This window comes from Budorcas taxicolor, chromosome 6 (assembly GCF_023091745.1).
Source record: "Budorcas taxicolor isolate Tak-1 chromosome 6, Takin1.1, whole genome shotgun sequence".
NCBI classification, from domain to species: domain Eukaryota; kingdom Metazoa; phylum Chordata; class Mammalia; order Artiodactyla; family Bovidae; genus Budorcas; species Budorcas taxicolor.
In genome coordinates this window covers 7,341,701-7,363,528 of record NC_068915.1, presented here as the reverse complement: position 1 = coordinate 7,363,528, position 21,828 = coordinate 7,341,701, and the positions used below count along the sequence as shown (strand labels likewise).

The 21,828-nt window shown below is 42.0% G+C and overlaps 1 protein-coding gene across 1 annotated transcript in view; it reads right to left on the bottom strand.

The window, feature by feature from the left end:
- Nucleotides 1-1,113: 1,113 nt before the first annotated feature.
- PRSS12 (serine protease 12) overlaps nt 1,114-21,828 on the bottom strand; it is an 85,952-nt gene continuing 65,237 nt past the window's right edge. The window contains exons 12-13 of the mRNA XM_052642404.1: nt 4,389-4,669; nt 1,114-1,421 (exon numbers count right to left, since the gene is read on the bottom strand). Coding sequence (XP_052498364.1) covers nt 1,114-1,421; nt 4,389-4,669 — 589 coding nt within the window. The remainder of the gene's footprint in view (nt 1,422-4,388; nt 4,670-21,828) is intronic.

The window sequence follows — 21,828 nt, the reverse complement described above, 5'->3', positions numbered from 1 at the left end:
CCTGGTGGCTCAGAGGATAAAGCTTGCAACACGGGAGACCTGGGTCAGGAAGATCCCCTGGAGAAGGAAATGGCAACCCACTCCAGTACTCTCCCCTGGAAAATGCCATGAACGGAGAAGCCTGTAGGCTACACTCAATGCGATCACAAAGAGTCAGCACAACTGATCAACTTCCACTTACCTATCAGGACAGCCTCAGGAAATCTGCAGGTTTCAGTTAGTTACCAGAAAGTTTCAATAGGTGGTACTCTTACACCACGGTCTAGAAAAGAGCATGCTGCTAAAGAAGAAAATTTTTGTTTCACCAAGCAGCAAATTTGAAGTCATTCAAAGTAATCAGATAAATGTTGGCAAGTACATGGTGGATGAATCAGGTTATGTATTAAACCATTTGAAGGTATTCTTAATGTCATCAGCCAAATTGTGCTAGCAATATACAAGGTAGCTAGAATGTTTTTCTCTAGTTGCCATAGTGACTTGGTATAAAGGCTTCATTCAGAAATGTATTGTGACATAATACTCCTAGTCCAGTCTGTTTATAATAGGATTGCTTTACCTTTTTGGCTTTTATGCTTTTCTCGTGAAAGGCCAGAAAGATTCATCTGTGGAGACTGCTTATCAACCTTCAGGGAAAAAAATCAGCTTAAAAATTACATGAACAGAAAACACTGCCACGTGTATTTTAAGTATAGTAAAGGGTATTTTTTTATGTCTGGGGTAGGCTCTTAATATGAATATAGACCGTACTGATAGAGTTACAAAGGAGTTCTCAATCCAAATACATGTAAAAACAGCCTTATTGCACAATCAATATACAATAATCTCTGGAGAATGCTGAGAAATTGAGACAAGACAGAATAACGAATGTAGTCTCCTGTAAAACTAATTTGGGTAGGCAACAGTGCTAAATAAGAATAGTCATTACTACACTGAGGTATCTGTAACCAGAATGATCACATCATTCTCCAGCAGCAAAGAGGTACATCACTTTTATCAACACAGAACACAAAAAGATCTCCGCTCCCATTAGTTGGCATCTCTGGCTAAATGCCAATGTTGGAAATTTTCCAACATATTCTTTAAATACTATCTTCTTGACATTTCCATGAAGGATTACAGTTTGGTGACCCTTTTTATCCAAGGTACAAAGGCTGAGACTTTGGTATAAACACCAGGGGAATCCTTGGCTCCACAGCCGTATCCCCAGGAGGTCACCCCATACACAACCCAGCGCTCTCCCGGTCGTTCACACACGAGTGGTCCTCCGCTGTCTCCTTGGCAACTGTCCACACGTTTGTGTTCATGGAGGTTTCCAGCACAGAGCATCCTTCGTGTAAACAGACCCTTATAACGATGTTCACAAAACCTCTTGGGAAGTAAGGGGATGGCTGCTTGTTGTAGAGTTCTTGAGTAGGCTGGTCCTATGCGGGCCAAACAACTGGATTAGATTCCAGCTAAAGATCTTAGAGCTATATTTAACAGTTACATGAACATTTAAGAGTCTTGAAGATAAAAGCCCTATTGTGGCATTAGTGTAGTTTAAATGAGTGATAACTATAAATGATTTTTTTCTTCAGTGTTTGCAGTTGAAGTGAAGTCGCTCAGTCGTATCTGACTCTGCGAACCCATGGACTGTAGCCCACCATGCTCCTCCATCCATGGAATTTTCCAGGCACAAGTACTGGAGTGAGCAGTTAAACATACTCTAATCCTTCACTGATCTGTTTCTCAGTACTGAAGTTTTTGAAGAATAGTTGAGTAACATTTGACTTCCCTGGTGGCTCAGATGGTAAAGAGTCTGTCTACAATGTGGGAGGCCCGGGTTCGATCCCTGGGTTGGGAAGATCCCCTGGAGAAGGAAATGGCAATCCACTCGAGTACTATTGCCTGGAAAATCCCATGGACAGAGGAGCCTGGTAGACTACAGTCCATGGGGTCGCAAAGAGTTGGACACAACTGAGCGACTTCACTTTCACTTTGAGTAACATTTATGGATTTGCCTGCTAGAAAAGGGTAACCTACGGAAAGCTCGTTTGTGTAGGCTTTAGAATTTAAATTCTCTGTATTAAAATGCTGAGAGTGCAGTCATGCTAGTTCTGTATTGGCATGTCCATTGCTCTAAAACTCATCTACGTCAACTGGCAATTACTATCCTCAATATTTCATGAAGATGATTCAGAAACAACTTTATATACAGACAGCCTCAAGTTTAACCTCTTGATGTTAAGATACTATATTTACTAGTAAGCCACTCATTCTTTGTTTAGTGGCTAAAATGTGTAATTGGTAGGTTCTCCATGACAGCCTTTACTTGCATCTAAATTCCACCATTATTGTCCAGTATATTCAACTGCAGTGATTCATTCATAATAAAATCATTTGGTGAATTTACTTCCTGTGTTACCTCTGTTCAGATGTAGTGCCTTAAGGAAGATGACTGAACTTCCCTGAAGAAGTAATTTTAATACCTACACTTTAATCGTCAATTTGCCTCACAGCTCAGCATAGTGTTTCCTTGAGAAAGCATTTACTCTGACCTGATTTTATTACATCATCCAGGAAATGTTTCCATTTTTTATGGTTTCTCTCAGGATTGGTCCCAATATTCTGTATCTGCTACAGGTGTTTCTACATTTTGCTGCTATGAAATAGTGTTGAATCTAAAGGAAGTGAAAGTGTTAGTTGCTAAGTCTTAACTGACTCTTTGCGACCCCATGGACTCCCAGTCTAAAGCCAAGATTTAACGGATAAAATGAACACTGAAATATAATAAATTTACTAGGTAAAACCTTATTGAAATCGTCACCTATAGAAATACGTATTGGATGCTGTTTTCAAGAGTACAGTTAACAGTGTTCATTATTTTTAATGCAGAGTAGTCAGCCCAATCCTTTCTCCTTATTCAACAGTCATTTGTGAATCGAGTACCTGATCCAGGCGAGACTTAGTTCTGTTTCAGACTATCCTGAGCAAACACTGTTGTTGTTTAGGACGTCATGTCCAATTTTTTGTGACTCCATGGACCGTAGCCCACCAGGTGCATCTGTCCATGGGATTCTCCAGGCAAGAACACTGGAGTGGGTTGCCATTTCCTTCTCCAGGGGATATTCCTGACCCAGGAATCAAACCCACATCTGCATTGGCAGGGGGATTCTTTATCCCTGAGCTCCTGAGAAAGCACTGCTGCTACTGCTGCTGCTGCTGCTGCTGCTAAGTCACTTCAGTCATGTCTGACTCTGTGCGACCCCATAGACGGCAGCCCACCAGGCTCCCCCGTCCCTGGGATTCTCCAGGCAAGAACACTGGAGTGGGTTGCCATTTCCTTCTCCAGGGGATATTCCTGACCCAGGAATCAAACCCACATCTCCTGCATTGGCAGGGGGATTCTTTACCCCTGAGCTCCTGAGAAAGCACTGCTGCTGCTGCTAAGTCACTTAAGTCATGTCCGACTCTGTGCTGATGTTAACTCTAGCAAGACAATACAGAAAGCTGTTTGCCTGAGAAGAGCATAAGCTGAACACTATCTGTGGGAAGAATAGGAAGGGGAGAGTGGTGAAGGAGAAACCCAAGTAGGGTGGATCCCTCCTCTTGAAACTCAGCAGCTTTGTTTTATATTTTGGCTGTTCTTTATTTAAAAATCTCCATAAGATTTAGTTTGATAAAGGGCTCTATTACCAAAAAAAACCCTAATACCAAAGCCCTTTCTGGGTTGTGTGCGTGTTAGTCACCCAGTAGTGCCGGACTCTTTGCGACCCCATGGACTGTGGCCCACCAGGCTCCTTTGTCCATGGGATTCTCCAGGCAAGAATACTGGAGTGGTTTGTCATTTCCTTCTCCATTTGCTGGGGTAGCTACATCAAAGTCATTTGGGAAAACTTTCAAACAGAGATAGCCAGGCCCAAGTCCTAAGGTAGCGTCTACGTCCTAATGGAAACCATAGTACCCTCAGGATAGGAATCCAAGTTGCATGCAAGCATCTCACACTAGGCAGAATTTCCAAACAAGTAAGCTTGAACCCCCTTTTAAGATTTTGCTACCCACTGTACTGAATGGGGTAATGATGCTGAAACTGAAGCTCCAATACTTTGGCCACTGATGCAAAGAGCCAACTCACTGGAAATGACCCCGGTGCTGGGAAAGACTGAAGGTGGGAGGAGAAGGGGGCAAAAGGACAAGACAGTTGGATGGTATCACCGACTCAACGGACATGAGTTTAAGCAAACTCCAGGAGACGGTGAAGAATAGGGAAGCCTGGCATGCTGCAGTCCACGGGGTCGGAAAGAATGACATGACTTACTGACTGAACAACAACCCACTGCACACCCAAATGGGAAATCCAGACACAAGGATGGGGCCGTATCGTCATTGTTTCTTTGGGTTTCTGTTACCTGTGTCTCCCCATCCTGTTACATAGCAGTTGTGGGCTCTCTTCTGTAGCCTCTCTTTCCAGCGTGGCAAGCAGGCCGGCAGAACGTGGCTGCTGAGTCTGGCACACTGCTCCTCTGGTCCTTGTAACCTAACCAGGGCGATGTCATAGTCATTGCTGTGCGGGCGGTACAGCCGGTGGGTTACGATCTCCTCAACTCTGATCTCTTCTTCGAACTCCTCCGGCACCAGCGTATGATAATCCCCAACCCGAACCACGTAGTTCCTAGTACTGTTACCGTACCTGAGAGGCAGAGAGAGCTAATGGGAGGCTTGTTTCAAACACTGTAAACTGGTCACTGCCTACCAGGAAGCTTAATAGAGATACTTGTAACCCTTTCTTCCAAATCATTAACTCCTTTTGTAAGTTTCACCTTTCCTTCCATTTCTCTGACCCCACTGCTCTCTGTCTCCTACTCATCTCCTACTCATGTTTTTCCTTCATTCATTTCCCTGTTTAACCCAGGTTACTGTCTGTTTTCTGAGAAGGATCAAATGCGGAGGATGAATGGAAAGTAATCACTAACCAGTCATTTTCCCACCATGAAAAAGGATCAAAACAGGAGCGAATGGAATAGGGCAAAATTACAATCCTGCCTTTGCTGTCATCATTTTTCTGTCATTTCCAAGATGGTGACTTTCGCATGAAGTTGCATGAGGGCAGAAACCATGTCTGGTCTAACTCTGTATCTCCCAGATCACTTAAGTAGCACAATCCACTTCACTCCCCTTTCCTGGGAACTGAATGTAAACCAAAACTGTTATCTTCAGGCAACATATATGCACTATACGCTCTCATCTCTTAAATCTTTGTTCAGAGTGAGACCTACTTTGATGCTCATTTGAAATTATAGCCCACCCTTGTCTGTCATTCCATTCCCCCAGCACTCCCACTATCCTTACCTGCTCTACTTTTTCCTTTTTTAAAAACTCTACTTTCTAACAAACTATCTAGTTTACTTATCATATTTATTATTCTCTGTCTCGCCCTGCTTAAACAAAAGGTACTTAAGGGCAGGGACCTTTTATCTGTGTTCACTGATGAATCTCACACATCTAGTACAGCAATGCCAGTTAAGTAGAAATGCAGCATACATTGGTTGATTTAATGAACAGATGCAGATTTTTAATGAAATGTCTTTTTTCCATAGGAACTACTCACATAAAAAATAAGCATAATATTTACTTGATTGACAGGTCTCAGCCTGTCTTTCAGCCAACATACCTTGATTCTGATACATCTACCTAAAGCAGTTTCTCAAGCTCAGCACTACTGACATTAGGGACCAGATTATTCTTTAATGTAAAGGGGGGTCTTGTGCATTGTAGGATGTTTAGAAGCATCCCTAGCCTCTCTGTTCACTAGATGTCAGTTGCACACACACTCACATACATGCACCCAAGTTTGACAACCAAAAATGTCTCCAGACATTGCCAAATATTCCCTATGGTGCAAACGGCCCCCCACTGAGAACCACCAACCTACAATACAAGATCCAGTCCACCTCCTGATCACTTCCTCTTTCTCACTGAAGAGTACAGACCCTTGTTCACTCCCCTCTGTGCGTGTGTGCTAAGTCACCTCAGTCGTGTCAGACTCTTTGTGACACTATGGACTGTAGCCCACCAGGCTCTTCTGTCCGTGGGATTCTCGGGCAAGAATGCTGGAGTGGGATGCCATGCCCTCCTCCCGGAGATCTTCCCAACCCAGGGATCAGACCCGTGTCTCTTAAATCTCCTGCATTGGCAGGTGGGTTCTTTACCACTAGCCCCACCTAGGAAGCCCCCACTTCTCCTCTGTGGCTACTTAAAACATTCTCAACAGGACTTCCCCTGGTGGCTCAGTGGCAAAGAAATTACCTACCAACCCAGGAGACAGGGGTTCAACCCCTAGTCCAGGAAGACGGACATCCCCACGTGCTGGGGGCAGCCAAGCCGGTGCGCCTGGACTGCTGAGCCTGTGCCCTGGGGCCCCAGGGCCACGATCATGAAGCCCGCTCGAGCGCCCGTGCTCCGCAACAAGAGAGGCCACCACCGCAAGAAGCCACACACCACTACTAGAGAGTGGCCCCAGCCCACTGCGACTAGAGACAAGCCCACGCAGCAACGGAGTTAAAAGTCGTTCAAAGACTCTAATAGCCCTAAGTAGGGCTCTGACAACACTTCAATATACAAAGTGGTTTTCGTAACTATGTCTACTCAAAAACCTGAGCAGTGCAACAAAGATGATCACCTACTGGTGATGTATAAAACTAACAATTTCCTGCGATTCCTTGAAATTCTCCATTTTGAACCTTAAATTATCACATATCTTTAAAGTACAGAAGGCTTTTCATATATTGTGTTTAGACTTCTTGCAGGTTCCACTTCAATAGTTTAGGACTATTTCTCATCCTGAAACTGTAAAAAGCAACAGTCATGAAGAATAATCAGATATTTAAATAACTAATTTCTACTTTCTGTGTATTGATATTATTGTATTATAAAATTCAGTATGTCTCATTAATATACAGGTTTTTAAAGAAAAATCCCAGGTGATCAACTGTCACTGCATCCTTAAAAGTGCTGCTGAAAGGTTGCCTGTATCTCTGGAGTGGAATTTAAGAAATTAATCTCAAGCTTCACTGTCCAGCTCAGGAGGCAGTGGCCACATGTGCTCTCAGAGCACTTGAAATGTGGATGGTCCACAATGAGATGTGAAGTGGATGAAACTGGAGCTTATTATACAGAGTGAAGTAAGTCAGAGAAACACCAGTGCAGTATACTAACGCATATATATGGGATTTAGAAAGATGGTAACGATGACCCTATATGCAAGGCAGCAAAAGAGACACAGATGTAAAGAACAGACTTTTGGACTCTGTGGGAGAAGGTGGGGCTGGGATGATTTGAGAGAATAGCATTGAAACATGTGTATTACCATATGTGAAATAGACGACCAGTGCAAGTTCAATGCATGAAGCAGGGCACTCAAAGCCGGTCCTCTGGGACAACCCATAGGGATGGAATGGGGAGGGAGGTGGGAGGGAGGTTCAGGATGGGGGGACACATGTGCATCATGGCTGATTCATGTCAATGTATGGCAAAACCCATCACAATATTGTAATTAGCCTCCAATTAAATAATTTTTAAAAAAAATACAGTGGTGAATATTTACTATAAAAAAGTAAAAATGTGCACAGGATTTCAAACATTTAGTATGAAAAAGAAATTAAAATATATTGTTTCTACAGATAATAGGAAGATAAAATATCTCAATTTTTATATAATATTTTGGATACACTAAGTTATATGAACTATATCATTAAAATTAACTTCACCCATTTAGTTTTTCAATCGTTTAAAGTGGCTACCAGAAAATTTAAAGTTACATATACAATTTGTATTTGTGGCTCACAACCTACTTGAAGTAGTGAGGCCATTTGGCAGACTGTTACAGTAATCCAGGCATGAAGTGACACATGAAGGCAAGATTATCCAAGACTTTAAGACTGGGATATTTAAAAAATAAATTTCCATGTCCTGTTTCTTTGTTCACTGGCTAAATTTTTAGATAACGTAGGACATATTTATGTAGGTTTCTTAGATGCAAGGATTATTTTATCTAAGTGTCAAAGCCCTCTTTTGAAGAACAGAAAATATTGTTGCCAGACTTTTTTACTGCAACAGTATTTTCTGTTCTTCAAAAGAGGGCTTTGACACTTAGCTAAAATAATCCTTGCATCACTATTTCAAGTTTTAACTTTTCAAGCCATCCTTCACGTTGCAGCCAGAGTGAAATAGAAATAGTCAGATAGAAATATCTGGTAATGTAACTACTCTTCTGCATACCCTTCAAGGGGTCCCGACTGTCTACACAATAAAGTTCAAATTCCTCCAGTAATACACAAATCCGTCCAAGAATGGCCCTTGTCCACCATTCTGATACCGCTTCTGTGCCAGTTATTTTAGTGGCTTGAAGAAGAGTCTGACGAACCTATCTTTATTCAAACTATTTGCAGTATCATTCCCCCCTCCTTCACCCTAAGATGGCAAAAACTGATTTTAACTTTTAAGTCTCAAGATCTAGGACACTCTTCCTGCCCTCCCAGAGAGCTGCCCAGTCCTTCCTTTGAACACTCCCAACAGCACTGTCAGAGCATTTACAACAGCTTCTAGGACTTGTTGGCTAGTGGTAAAGAATCCGTCTGCAATGCAGGAGACACAGGTTCGATCCCTGGGTTGGGAAGATCCCCTGGAGGAGGGCATGGCTTATTCTTGCCTGGGGAATCCCATGGACAGAGGAGCCTGGTGGGCTACAGTCCATGCAGTTACAAAGAATCAGACACACCTGAGGTGACAGCATGCACACACACACACACTAGGACTTGTTAAGATGTCAGGTCTACCCTGTTAAAGGCTCCCCTAGTGTAAGACCATGTGATGCTCACATTTGTGAGCAAGGAAGTCGGCACAGAGAAAGCTCTTAACAAATATATGCTAAATGGCTTATTTTGGAAGATACATATACTCTCATCCCTAAATTCATGAAGTGAGAGACATCTCACCAATTGCTATGTTGTAACAACACCATCACAGAAGTTTTTATTTCTTTGGAAAAATAAACAAAGGTCCTCACAAAGATCTACTGTTCTCATAAATGCTGGTTGTTCATGAGAACCACCTGTACCACTTTTAAGACTACAAATGTCCAGGCCACACAAACTCTGAGAACATGAAATCAACAGAGCTGATGTAGGACCACAGGTGATCCAAATTCACAGCAGGACTAGAGAACCACCGAAACAAAGACTGAGAGGCACCGGCTTAACTCCCATCCCTTCATGCCTGGAATTTCACTGAAATGAAGTGAGCCTCCTAAAAGATGGCTAACAGATTGCAATCACATGAACATGTACACATTCCATACACAGACACTGTCCTCAGACCAGGGAGATTTTAGCATGTATTTTCCTGTTTAGTCGCTAAGTCGTGTCCAACTCTTACAATCCCACGGACTGTAGCCTGCCTCTGTCCGTGGAATTCTCCAGACAAGAATACTGGGCTGAGTTGCCATTTCCTTCTCCAGGGGATCTTCCCGACGCAGGGATAGAACTTATGTCTCCTGCATTGGCAGGTGGCTTCTTTTAATGCCTAGCCACCAGGGAAGCCCATTTTTGAGTATACCACCAAGTTAATATGCTCACCAATCAGGAGTTGATATTAAACTGAGAATAAAAACAAAATATTTACCTGACAAGAAGGAAAAAATGCACCACTCTTGTTAAAATGAAGTTCTTTATTAGTATGTATACTTTTATAATCCTCATTTAAGAAATGGACCAGCTAAACCCAAGAAGTGATTCCCACACTCCTTTCACTCCAGTTATTCTTAGAATAGATTTATGCTTGGAATTTGAAAATCATCTGACATAAGACTGGATTAGTTTGCTAGCCAAATATTTGTCTCCGGTGTCACCTCTCCTGGTGGCTATGATTATATACTTCACAGATAACACTTTGGCTGAGGTTACCAGTGTAGTTTTGGGCTTAGAAAGCATTTTCTATGGTTCTAGACTTCTCAAGAAAACTTATCAAGGAATTCTCTTTTTCAGTGTATTTTAAGGTATTTCTAGTTGAACTTTTGTTATTTTGATAGATTATTTTCAAAATTGCTTCTAAAACAAACATTTCAGCTTTTGGCTGACACGCTATTCAGTTGTTTGCTTTGCTGAAATGCCTTCCACTCCCCCTCGAATAAAAACTGGATGAAATTCCTGGACAAGTTTGAGCAAAAGAGGATCTAAGACAGGGCAGATCCTCCATTTCAATTTTTCTGAGATTCTAGAATTAACAATTTAAAATTCCTAGAATTAAAAAGAGAAGAGTTAATTCAGGGGGCAGGGTCATTTTATGTGTGTTCTCTCTATAGATTTATCTGTTCGAAAAGACAGCATTTTACATCAGCCTGCACACATCTGCTACTACTAGAATCTGTCCTTCTCTGCTGTCTGAACATCAAAAAGTGGCTGAGTTGCTTGGGTAGATGATTCCAATTGCTCATGGAGAAGTGACCTTCTCTGTAAAATCTTTCACGGCCCCTTATACACATGTGGTGTGTGTTCAGGAAATGATTTTAGCATGATTGATGCTATTGTGTACATCACCAAAGACCTCATTCTTAAAGAATTGTACCATGTTCCAGGTCATGCTGGAACACAGGTTTAAGTACAGGACACATTTTGTTTTTAAAAAGTGAGTCCCATTACTTCTGTGCCTCATCTTTATAATTATAATCTCTAATAATCGAGATATTTCTGATTTTCAGAGCACTAGTCTCTGACAATTTCCAGCTGCTATAGTGTCTCTAGGCAAACAGTCAAAAAGATAAAATCAGGTCAAGCTATAATTCTTGATAAAATCAAATTTTTTGCAGAACTACAGAAATAAAAGAATCCTTTTATTGAAGTACATTCTTTCCTCCAAAATGGTGTTTGTTATCAGAACAAGCAATTAAAAGAAATTAGTTTAACAGTCAGGAATTTTTCTATTATATTCCCATACTACCACAGAGAGAGGGTCATTTTATTGTATTTGAATAATTATTTAAAACAAGAAACAGCAAAAGCAAGCAATTTGTACTGTGTAAAATTCACAGGGTAATTGCAAAACAAACACTTTATTTATCCAGGTTTCTGCTTCAAACTGCCAGTGGGATGTTGCATTCCTATTAACACTAGGAAAAATGTGAAAAATGGGATAGAAGGCCTTTAAACAGTGATTCACTAACTACCTCAGTTACCCCTGTCAGCATAAAAGAATGTTTTGGACACCTCATAATATGTGAAAGCTATGATCATAGAGCTGGATTACTAAAATTTTGTCAGCCTGCCAATAAAGTACCTTTATCATATAGAGACACTATAGGAAATGAGTATAACAGGATGGTGGATATGAGTAATCGTGTTCTGATCTCATCATCCTCAGGCCATCATTCTTCGATTATTCTGATATGAGGATTACATAAAAGAGTGAATATTCTACAGAGCCAAAAAAATAAACAGTTAAGAAACTGTCATCCTATAGCATAAAATAACACAGATGGTGAGAGCAATCTATGCTATATTGTTCAGAATGGCTGTTCAAGAGCACTAGCCCATATTATCACTGCAAGAATTAGGCACCAAAAAAGGCCCCATGAGTAAGAAACTATAGTTAGGGCTTCCCTTGTGGCTCAGCTGGTAAAGAATCCACCCACAATGCGGGAGACCTGGGTTCAATCCCTGGGTTGGGAAGATCCCCTGGCGAAGGGAAAGGCTACCCACTCCATTATTATGACCTAGAGAATCCATGGACTGTATATATAGTTCATGGGGTCACAAAGAGTTGGACATGACTGAGCGATTTTGAAGAAAAGAAAATTTGGCTTTTGGGCTTCCCTCATAGATCAGTAAGTAAAGAATCTGCCTGCAGTGCAAGAGACCAGTGTTTGATCTCACAGTCCAGAAGATCCCCTGGAAAAGGAAACGGCAACCCACTCCAGTATGCTTGCCTGGAAAATCCCATGGACAGAGAAGCCTGGTGGGCTGAGTCCATGGGGTCGCAAAGAGTCGGGCACAACTGAGTGACTAACACTTCACTGATAGTTAAAGCAGTAGAAGTACAAATGGAAAGGAAAAGGGTGTGAGAGAGCTAATTTCAAAATACGAAATCTAGGTCCCCTCCCACTGGGCCTTAAGTTAGACTCCCAAGAATTTAAAAGGAAGTGAAAGTGAAGTGAAAGCCGCTCAGTCGTGTCCGACTCTTTGCGACCCCATGGACTATACAGTCTATGGAATTCTCCAGGCCAGAATGCTGGAGTGGGTAGCCTGTCCCTTCTCCGGGGGTTTTCCCAACCCAGGGATCAACCCAGGTCTCCCAACATTGCAGGCGGATTCTTTACCAGCGGAGCCACAGGGAAGCCCTTGGAGGAAGAGAACGTCTCAGAAGCTCAGCACATTGCTTCTGCACTACAGTGTGCTGCGTGTGTGCTCAGCTGCTCAGTCGTGTCTGACTCTTTGTGACCCCATGAGCTGTAGCCCGACAGCTCCTCTGTCCATGGAATTTTCCAGGCAAGAATACAGGAGTGGGGGACTTTCCTGCTGGTCCAATGGCTAAGACGCCACACTCCCAATGCAGGAGGCCTGGGTTCAATCCCTGGCCGAGGAACTAGATCCCACGTATCACAACCAAGACCCAGTGCAGCCAAATAAATAAAAATATGTATATTTAAAAAAAAAAAAAAAGGAATACTGGAGTGGGTTTCCATTTCCCCCTCCAGGGGATCTTCCCAACCCAAGGACTGAACCCATGTCTCTTTCATCTCCTGCATCAGCAGGCAGATTCTTTACCACTGCACCAACTGGGAAGCCCTTTCTACACTACAGTGTCTACAATTCCAGAGGAAAATTCTCTATTTTTGCACATTTCTAAGTTTTGGATGATTAAAAGAAGGTTGTTTTAATCCAAAGTCCCTGAACCCAGAAGACAAAATTTGGAGTTTGTTCTAATCACTGGTCATTGTCCTCTAATCACTGGCTTTCAAAAACCTTACTGTAATAAAGATGTGAGTTGTAGCCTCCTTGGGCACTTCAAAACAACAGACCAAGTCGGATGGATGCGTAACACCTTAGCAAAACAGATTTCTCCCTATTAACATGAAGAGCCTTGCATTCTATTCAAAGCAAGTCAGAATGCTGCATATCATCAACTGCCCCTATGCTTTTAAATCAACTGTCTTTATTTTATACTGTGCAGATAATGGGAAGAAATTCAGAATGACATATGGAAGGAATTATCCATTGATCTAGGTTTAAAATACCACCATCTTCTAAAGAGTCCAACATTCTTAAATATATCCACTGTCTGGCAACTGATCCCCCACTTTCATCATGTAACGATCATTTAGGGGGTCTGTTTGTGCCAAGTAATATATTAGACACTTAGTTAATAAACACAAATGAGATGATTACTGACTTGAAGCAATAATCTAGAAGGAGCAAGCCAAGAGAGGAATAATGAACTTTAAACAAACAAACCCAAACATGTACCTTAAAAAAGAAAAACCTTTGAGGAAACTCAAAATTCAGATCAAAGTTTTCAACCTCAAGTGGAATTTTTGGACAATTTCCCTACTTTAATACTCTAAGCCTTGAACCCCAAGGTCTATAACTTTTAGCAGAGAGAGATCAACTTGAAAGACAAGGAGTCTTGAGCAAGAGGAGGAAAATGTAAACTGAACATACTGAATTATTTTGCTTAAAATCGTAGCCCAAGAATCCAGTTTCTCTGCAGTTTCCTACCTTTTTCTCCAATAGTCAGTGGGATAAAACCATCCTGAATTCTCTATTTTTGTTAATAATAATATTTGATTCCTGTTTTTGAACCCTCCCATAACAACCAATATTTGTTCTTAACTTTACAGATATTAAAAACCTTTACATATTTGTAGATCATTTGTTCCTTGCTGTGGAACATTATTGCCTTCATTTTACAGATGAGAAAACTGAGGCTGCTGTTTATTAAATTATTTTTAATTATATTTATTATTTATAATTATAAATAATTATTTAATTATAATAAAATTACTTATTAAATTACTAAAATAGTCTCCACAAAGTGCAACAATGACAAGTTGGAGGAGCTGGAACTGTAACTTTGGTCTTTTTTTCTTTTTTACTGGTGGTATTAAGGTTGCCATTTATTTTTTTTTAATGTATTTTTCTATTATTGAAGGAAAATTGCTTTACAGAAGTTTGTTGTTTTCTGTCAAACATCAACATGAATAAGCCATAGGTATACATATATCCCCTCCCTTTGGAACCTCCCTCCCATCTCCTGCCCCATCCCACTAGTTTGATACAGAGCCCCTGTTTGAGTTTCCTGAGCCATACAGCAAATTCCGGTTGGCTGTCTATTTTACACATGATAATGTAAGTTTCCACGTTATTCTTTCCATGCATCTCACCCTCTCCTCCCCTCTCCCCATGTTCACAAGTCTATGTCTGTTTCTCCACTGCTAAGTCACTTCAGTCGTGTCCGACTCTGTGCGACCCCATAGACGGCAGCCCACCAGGCTCCCCCGATTCTCCAGGCAAGAACACTGGAGTGGATTGCCACTTCCTTCTCCAATGCATTAAAGTGAAAAGTGAAAGTGAAGTCGCTCAGTCGTGCCCGACTCTTAGCGACCCCATGGACTGCAGCCTACCAGGCTCCGCTGCCCATGGGATTTTCCAGGCAAGAGTACTGGAGTGGGGTGCCATTGCCTTCTCCAGTTGCTGCCCTGTAAATAAATTCTTCAGTACCATTTTTCTAGATTCCATATATATGCATTAGTATAAGATATTTATCTTTCTCTTTCTGACTTATTTCACTCTGTATAATAGGTTCTAGGTTCATCCACTTCATTAGAACTGACTCAAAGGCGTTTCTTTATATGACTGAGTAATATGTAGTCCACTGGAGAAGGGAATGGCAACCCACTTCAGTATTCTTGCCTTGAGAACCCCATGAACAGTATGAAAAGGCAAAATGATAGGATACTGAAAGAGGAATTCCCCAGGTCAGTAGGTGCCCAATATGCTACTGGAGATCAGTGGAGAAATAACTCCAGAAAGAATGAAGGGATGGAGCCAAAGCAAAATCAATATCCAGCTGTGGATGTGACTGGTGATAGAAGCAAAGTCCGATGCTGTAAAGAGCAATATTGCATAGGAACCTGGAATATCAGGTCCATGAATCAAGGCAAATTGGAAGTAGTCAAACAGGAGATGGCAAGAGTGAACGTCGACATTCTAGGAATCAGCGAACTAAAATGGACTGGAATGGGTGAATTTAACTCAGATGACCATTATACCTACTACTGCGGACAGGAATCCCTCAGAAGAAATGGAGTAGCCATCATGGTCAACAAAAGAGTTCAAAATGCAGTACTTGGATGCAATCTCAAAAAGGACAGAACGATCTCTGTTCATTTCCAAGGCAAACCATTCAATATCACAGTAATACAAGTCTATGACCTAACCAGTAACACTGAAGAAGCTGAAGTTAATGGTTCTATGAAGACCTACAAGACCTTCTAGAACTAACACCTAAAAAAGATGTCCTTTTCATTCTAGGGGACTGGAATGCAAAAGTAGGAAGTCAAGAAACACCTGGAGTAACAGGCAAATTTGGCCTTGCAATGCGGAATGAAGCAGGGCAAAGACTAATAGAGTTTTGCCAAGAAAATGCACTGGTCATAGCAAACACCCTCTTCCAACAACACAAGAGAAGACTCTACACATGGACATCACCAGATGGTCAACACTGAAATCAGACTGATTATATTCTTTGCAGCCAAAGATGGAGAAGCTCTATACAGTCAGCAAAAACAAGACTGGGAGCTGACTGTGGCTCAGATCATGAACTCCTTATTGCCAAATTCAGACTTAAATTGAAGAAAGTGGGGAAAACCACTAGACGATTCAGGTATGACCTAAATCAAATTCCTTATGATTATTCAGTGGAAGTGAGAAATAGATTTAAGGGCCTAGATCTGATAGATAAGAGTGCCTGATGAACTATGGAATGAGGTTTGTGACATCGTACAGGAGACAGAGATCCAGACCAGCCTCATGGAAAAGAAATGCAAAAAAGCAAAATGGCTGTCTGGGGAGGCCTTACAAATAGCTGTGAAAAGAAGAGAGGCTAAAAGCAAAGGAGAAAAGGAAAGATATAATTATCTGAATGCAGAATTCCAAAGAATAGCAAAAAGAGATAAGAAAGCCTACTTCAGCGATCAATGCAAAGAAATAGAGGAAAACAACAGAATGGGAAACACTAGAGATCTCTTCAAGAAAATTAGAGATACCAAGGGAACACTTCATGCAAAGATGGGCTCAATCAAGGACAGAAATGGTATGGACCTAACAGAAGCAGAAGATATTAAGAAGAGGTGGCAAGAATACACAGAAGAACTGTACAAAAAAGATCTTCACAACCCGGATAATCACGATGGTGTGATCACTCATCTACAGCCAGACATCCTGGAATATGAAGTCAAGCGGACCTTAGAAAGCATCACTGCGAACAAAGCTAGTGGAGGTGATGGAATTCCAGTGGAGCTATTTCAAATCCTGAAAGATGATGCTGTGAAAGTGCTGCACTCAATATGCCAGCACATTTGGAAAACTCAGGAGGGGCCACAGGACTGGAAAAGGTCAGTTTTCATTCCAATCCCAAAGAAAGGCAATGCCAAAGAATGCTCAAACTACAGCACAATTGCATTCATTTCACATGCTAGTAAAGTAATGCTCAAAATTCTCCAAGCCAGGCTTCAGCAATACGTGAATCATGAACTTCCAGATGTTCAAGCTGGTTTCAGAAAAGGCAGAGGAACCAGAGATCAAATCGCCAACATCCACTGGATCATGGAAAAAGCAAGAGAGTTCCAGAAAAACATCTATTTCTGCTTCATTGACTATGCCAAAGCCTTTGACTGTGTGGATCACAATAAACTGGAAAATTCTGAAAGAGATGGGAATACCAGACCACCTAACCTGCCTCTTGAGAAATCTGTATGCAGGTCAGGAAGCAACAGTTAGAACTGGACATGGAACAACAGACTGGTTCCAAATAGGAAAAGGAGTACGTCAAGGCTGTATATTGTCACCCTGCTTATTTAACTTACATGCAGAGTACATCATGAGAAACGCTGGACTGGAAGAAACACAAGCTGGAATCAAGATTGCCGGGAGTAATATCAATAACCTCAGATACGCAGATGACACCACCCTTATGGCAGAAAGTGAAGAGGAACTCAAAAGCCTCTTGATGAAAGTGAAAGAGGAAAGTGAAAAAGTTGGCTTAAAGCTCAACATTCAGAAAACGAGGATCATGGCACCTGGTCCCATCACTTCATGGGAAATAGATGGGGAAACAGTGGAAATAGTGTCAGACTTTATTTTTTTAGGCTCCAAAATCACTGCAGATGGTGATTGCAGCCATGAAATTAAAAGACACTTACTCCTTGGAAGAAAAGTTATGATCAACCTAGATAGCATATTCAAAAGTAGAGACACTACTTTGCCGACTAAGGTCCGTCTAGTCAAGGCTATGGTTTTTCCAAAGGTCATGTATGGATGTGAGAGTTGGACTGTGAAGAAGGCTGAGCACCGAAGAATTGATGCTTTTGAACTGTGGTGTTGGAGAAGACTCTTGAGAGTCCCTTGGACTGCAAGGAGATCCAACCAGTCCATTCTGAAGGAGATCAGCCCTGGGATTTCTTTGGAAGGAATGATGCTAAATCTGAAACTCCAGTACTTTGGCCACCTCATGCGACGAGTTGTCTAATTGGAAAAGACTTTGATGCTGAGAGGGATTGGGGGCAGGAGGAGAAGGGGACGACAGAGGATGAGATGGCTGGACAGCATCACTGACTCGATGGACGTGAGTCTAAGTGAATTCTGGGAGTTGGTGATGGACAGGGAGGCCTGGCGTGCAGCAATTCATGGGGTCGCAAAGAGTCAGACATGACTGAGCGACTGAACTGACTGAGTATTCCGTTGTGTACCACAGCTTCTTTGTCCATTCATCTCTTGATGAACATCTAGCTTGCTTCCATTTTCCAGCCACTGTAAAAAGTGCTGCAGTGAGCAATGGGATACATGTGTCTTTTTCAATTTCGGTTTCCTCAAGGTATATGCCTAGGAGTGGGATTACTGGGTCATGTGGTGGTTTTATTTCTAGTTTTTTAAGGAATCTCAATACTGTCTTACATAGTAGCTGTATCAATTTACATTCCCACCAACAATGCAAGAGCGTTCCCTTTCTCCACACCCTCTCCAGCATTTATTCTTTGTAGACTTTTTGATGATGGTCATTCTGACCAGTGTGAGGTGATATCTCATTGTAGTTTTGATTTGCATCTTTTCATGTGTTTGTTAGCCATCTGTCTTCTTTGAAGAAATGTCTGTTAAGGTCTTTTCCCCACTTTTTGATTGGGTTGGCTGTTTTTCTGGTATTGAGTTGTATGAGCTGCCTGTATATTTTGGAAATTAATCCTTTTCCAGTGTTTCATTTGCTATTATTTTCTCCCATTCTGAGGGTTGTCTTTTCACCTTGCTTATAGTTTCCTTTGCTGTGCAAAAGCTTTTAAGTTTAATCAGGTCCCACTTGTTTACTTTGTTTTTATTTCCATTACTCTAGGAGGTGGGTCATAGAGGATCTTGCTTTGATTTAGGTCATTGAGTGTTCTGCCTATGTTTTCCTCTAAGAGTTTTATAGTTTCTGGTCTTACATTTAGGTCCCAGAGGTCTCTCAGACTATCCTGTTCTCTTCCTTCTTTTTACTTTATTCTGCTCTTCAGAAGCTATTTCCACCATTTTATCTTCCAGCTCACTGATCGTTCTTCTGCTTCAGATATTCTGCTACTGATTCCTTCCAGAGTATTTTTAATATCAGTAATTGTGTTGTTTGTCTTTGTATGTTTATTCTTTAATTCTTCTAGGTCTTTGTTAATTGATTCTTGCATTTTCTCCACTCTCTTTTCAAGGTTTTTGATCATCTTTACTATCATTCTGAATTCTTTTTCAGGTAGTTTGCCTGTTTCCTCTTCATTTATTTGGACGTCTGTGTTTCTAGTTTGTTCCTTCATTTGTGTAGTATTTCTCTGCCTTGTCTTTTTTTTTTTTTTTTTTAAGTATTGTGTTTGTGAAGTGAAGTAGCTCAGTCGTGCCTGACTCTTTGCGACCCCATGCCTGCACCAAGCTCCTCCATCCATGGGATTTTCTAGGCAAGAGTACTGGAGTGGGTTGCCGTTTCCTTCTTCAAGGAATCTTCCCGACCCAGGGATCAAACCCAGGTCTTCTGCATTGTATACAGACGCTTGACTGTCTGAGCCTTAAGCTCTCCTTTTCCCAGGCTTAAAGGTTGAATTCTTTCTTCCCTTTGGTTTCTGCCTTCCTAAAGTTGGTCCAGTTGTTTGTATAAGTTCCTATAGGGTGAGTTTTTGTTTGTTTGTTTTTTATTTTTCCTCTGATGGGCAAGGCTGAGTGAGGTGGTAATCCTGTCTGCTGATGATAGGATTTGTATTTTTGTTTTGTTGTTTAGATGACATGTCTTGCACAGGGTGCTGGTTGGATAATGCCAGGTCTTATATTCTAATGGTTTCTTTGTGTGAGTTTTCACTATTTGATACTCCCTAGGGTTAGTTCTCTGGTCAGAGAAGGCAATGGCAACCTACTCCAGTACTCTTGCCTGGAAAACCCCATGGACGAAGGAGCCTGGTAGGCTGCAGTCCATGGGGTCGCTAAGAGTCGGACACGACTGAGCGACTTCACTTTCACTTTTCCTTTCATGCACTGGAGAAGGAAATGGCAACCCACTCCAGTGTTCTTGCCTGGAGAATCCCAGGGATGGGGGAACCTGGTGGGCTGCCGTCTATGGGGTCGCACAGAGTCGGACACGACTGAAGCGACTTAGCAGCAGCAGCAGCAGCAGGGTTAGTTCTCTGGTAGTCTAGGGTCTTGGAGTCAGTGCTCCCACTCCAAGGCTCAGGGCTTGATCTATTTCTCAAGACTGGGAGCGCCGCTCCTCAAAGGACGTGAGACCCACTGCGTACTGCCCTACTCACGCTTTCCAGGGGGCAGCTCTGACCCAATCCTGGATAAAAGTCCCCGGATGCCAGACAAAGTGACAACATCGAACCCTCGTCAACAGGCACACCAGAGGACTTTAAAACTTCAGTGGCTTTCTAGATCAGTGTTGTTTTTCCAACTCCTGGGGGCCCAGTCATGAACACTTGCTGGGCCATACTAACCTTGGTCTTAATGGCCAGATCTCATTCTCTGGTTACCCAGTACCAAGTTCTATTGATTTCTCTCGGGGTCTCTACCTTCTCTCCCTCCTCTCCTTTGCAACCTTCTACCTTTATTATAGTAGCCTTTCAACCAGTCTCCCTTAAGTTCCTACCACAGTGGGTTTAATCACTTGGTAACATGGGCCAATTTGAATCACTCTAGAAAAAAGGATAGAAGCACGTATGCAAATATTTTTCATATAATATGAAGCTTGTTCACAGACTCCTAGAGTAATAACTTTGCTTTTCCCCCTCAGATCTATCCCATATATCTCTAATGACATATCTCCTAAAACTCCTCTTTGATCACATTTCAAGGCTCAAAAACCTTTAGTGATTTTGCACTACCAAGTAAATGGAACAGAGATTCACTACCCTGACATCCCAGACCATTCCTGCTTCTTTACTGTAACTCCACTATACACATTCTGGATCCGTGATCCTAGTAACTGCCATCCTTCAAATATGCTTTATCCTTTCTCACCACTGTGTTCTCAACATTAGACCTTCTCTGCCTCCAGCCTCTACGATTACATGAATTCAGCGTCTCTGCTTGAACAGACTCCATAACAGAACTCACTCTTCCTCCCACATACATCCCACTCCAGCTTGGACCTGTCCCAACAACAGACCTCTTTCCTATGCTAAAATGAAAATTACCTCCCATTACCATCTGTGGTATGTAAGCAACACATAGTAAATTTAATCTGATTCCTGGCAATCGCCCCTTTCTGCTTGCCTTCCCTGGTGCACCATGTCGCTTTCTCGTAGGATGTCACTCAGAACTGAGCACAGTTCTCTCCGTTTTTGCCCCCGACAACGGCTTGAGCACAGCAGGACAGAAGAGCAAGGCGCTTCGCTGCTTTGTGTTGGTGCTGTTCTGGCAGGGCTGCCCAAGGCTGATTAACTTTGTGGCAACCGTGCTACCTCACTGACCCTATTAAGGTTTCACGCGTGCTCAGTCACTCTTAGTCATGTCCGACTCTTTGCGACCCCATGGAAGCTCACCAGGCGTCTCTGTCCATGGGATTATCCCAATACTGCAGTGGGTTGCCACTGTCTCCTCCAGGGAATCTTCCCAACACGGGGATGGAAACTGCCTCTCTTATGTCTCCTGCCTTGGCAGGTAGATTCTTTACCCCTGAGGCTGCAGGATGCTAAAACCCATAAGGTCTTTTTCACTTGCGCTGCATTTAAGTCATGGTTCCCGAACTGAAGGCAGCATTTTATTCTTTATTCCACATCGCTTGTTAGAACCAGCTTATCAAGATCCTTTGCCACCATGGATCCTATCTTCCAACCTGTTATGTGTCCCTACCAATCTCCTGGCATCAAAAAACATAATTAACTTGCCATCAGTGTCCTTTTTCAGCTTAGCTATGAATATGTTGAATAGGGCAAGGATAAGTATCCTGTTAGCTCCATTATATTCCTTCTCATCTTTCTTCAAATGTCCAGACCATATGCTACTCTATCCAGGAGCAAGAGGGTCTTAACTTTTAATGTCCATAAGAATCATCAAAGATGCTTGACAAGAATGCAAACTC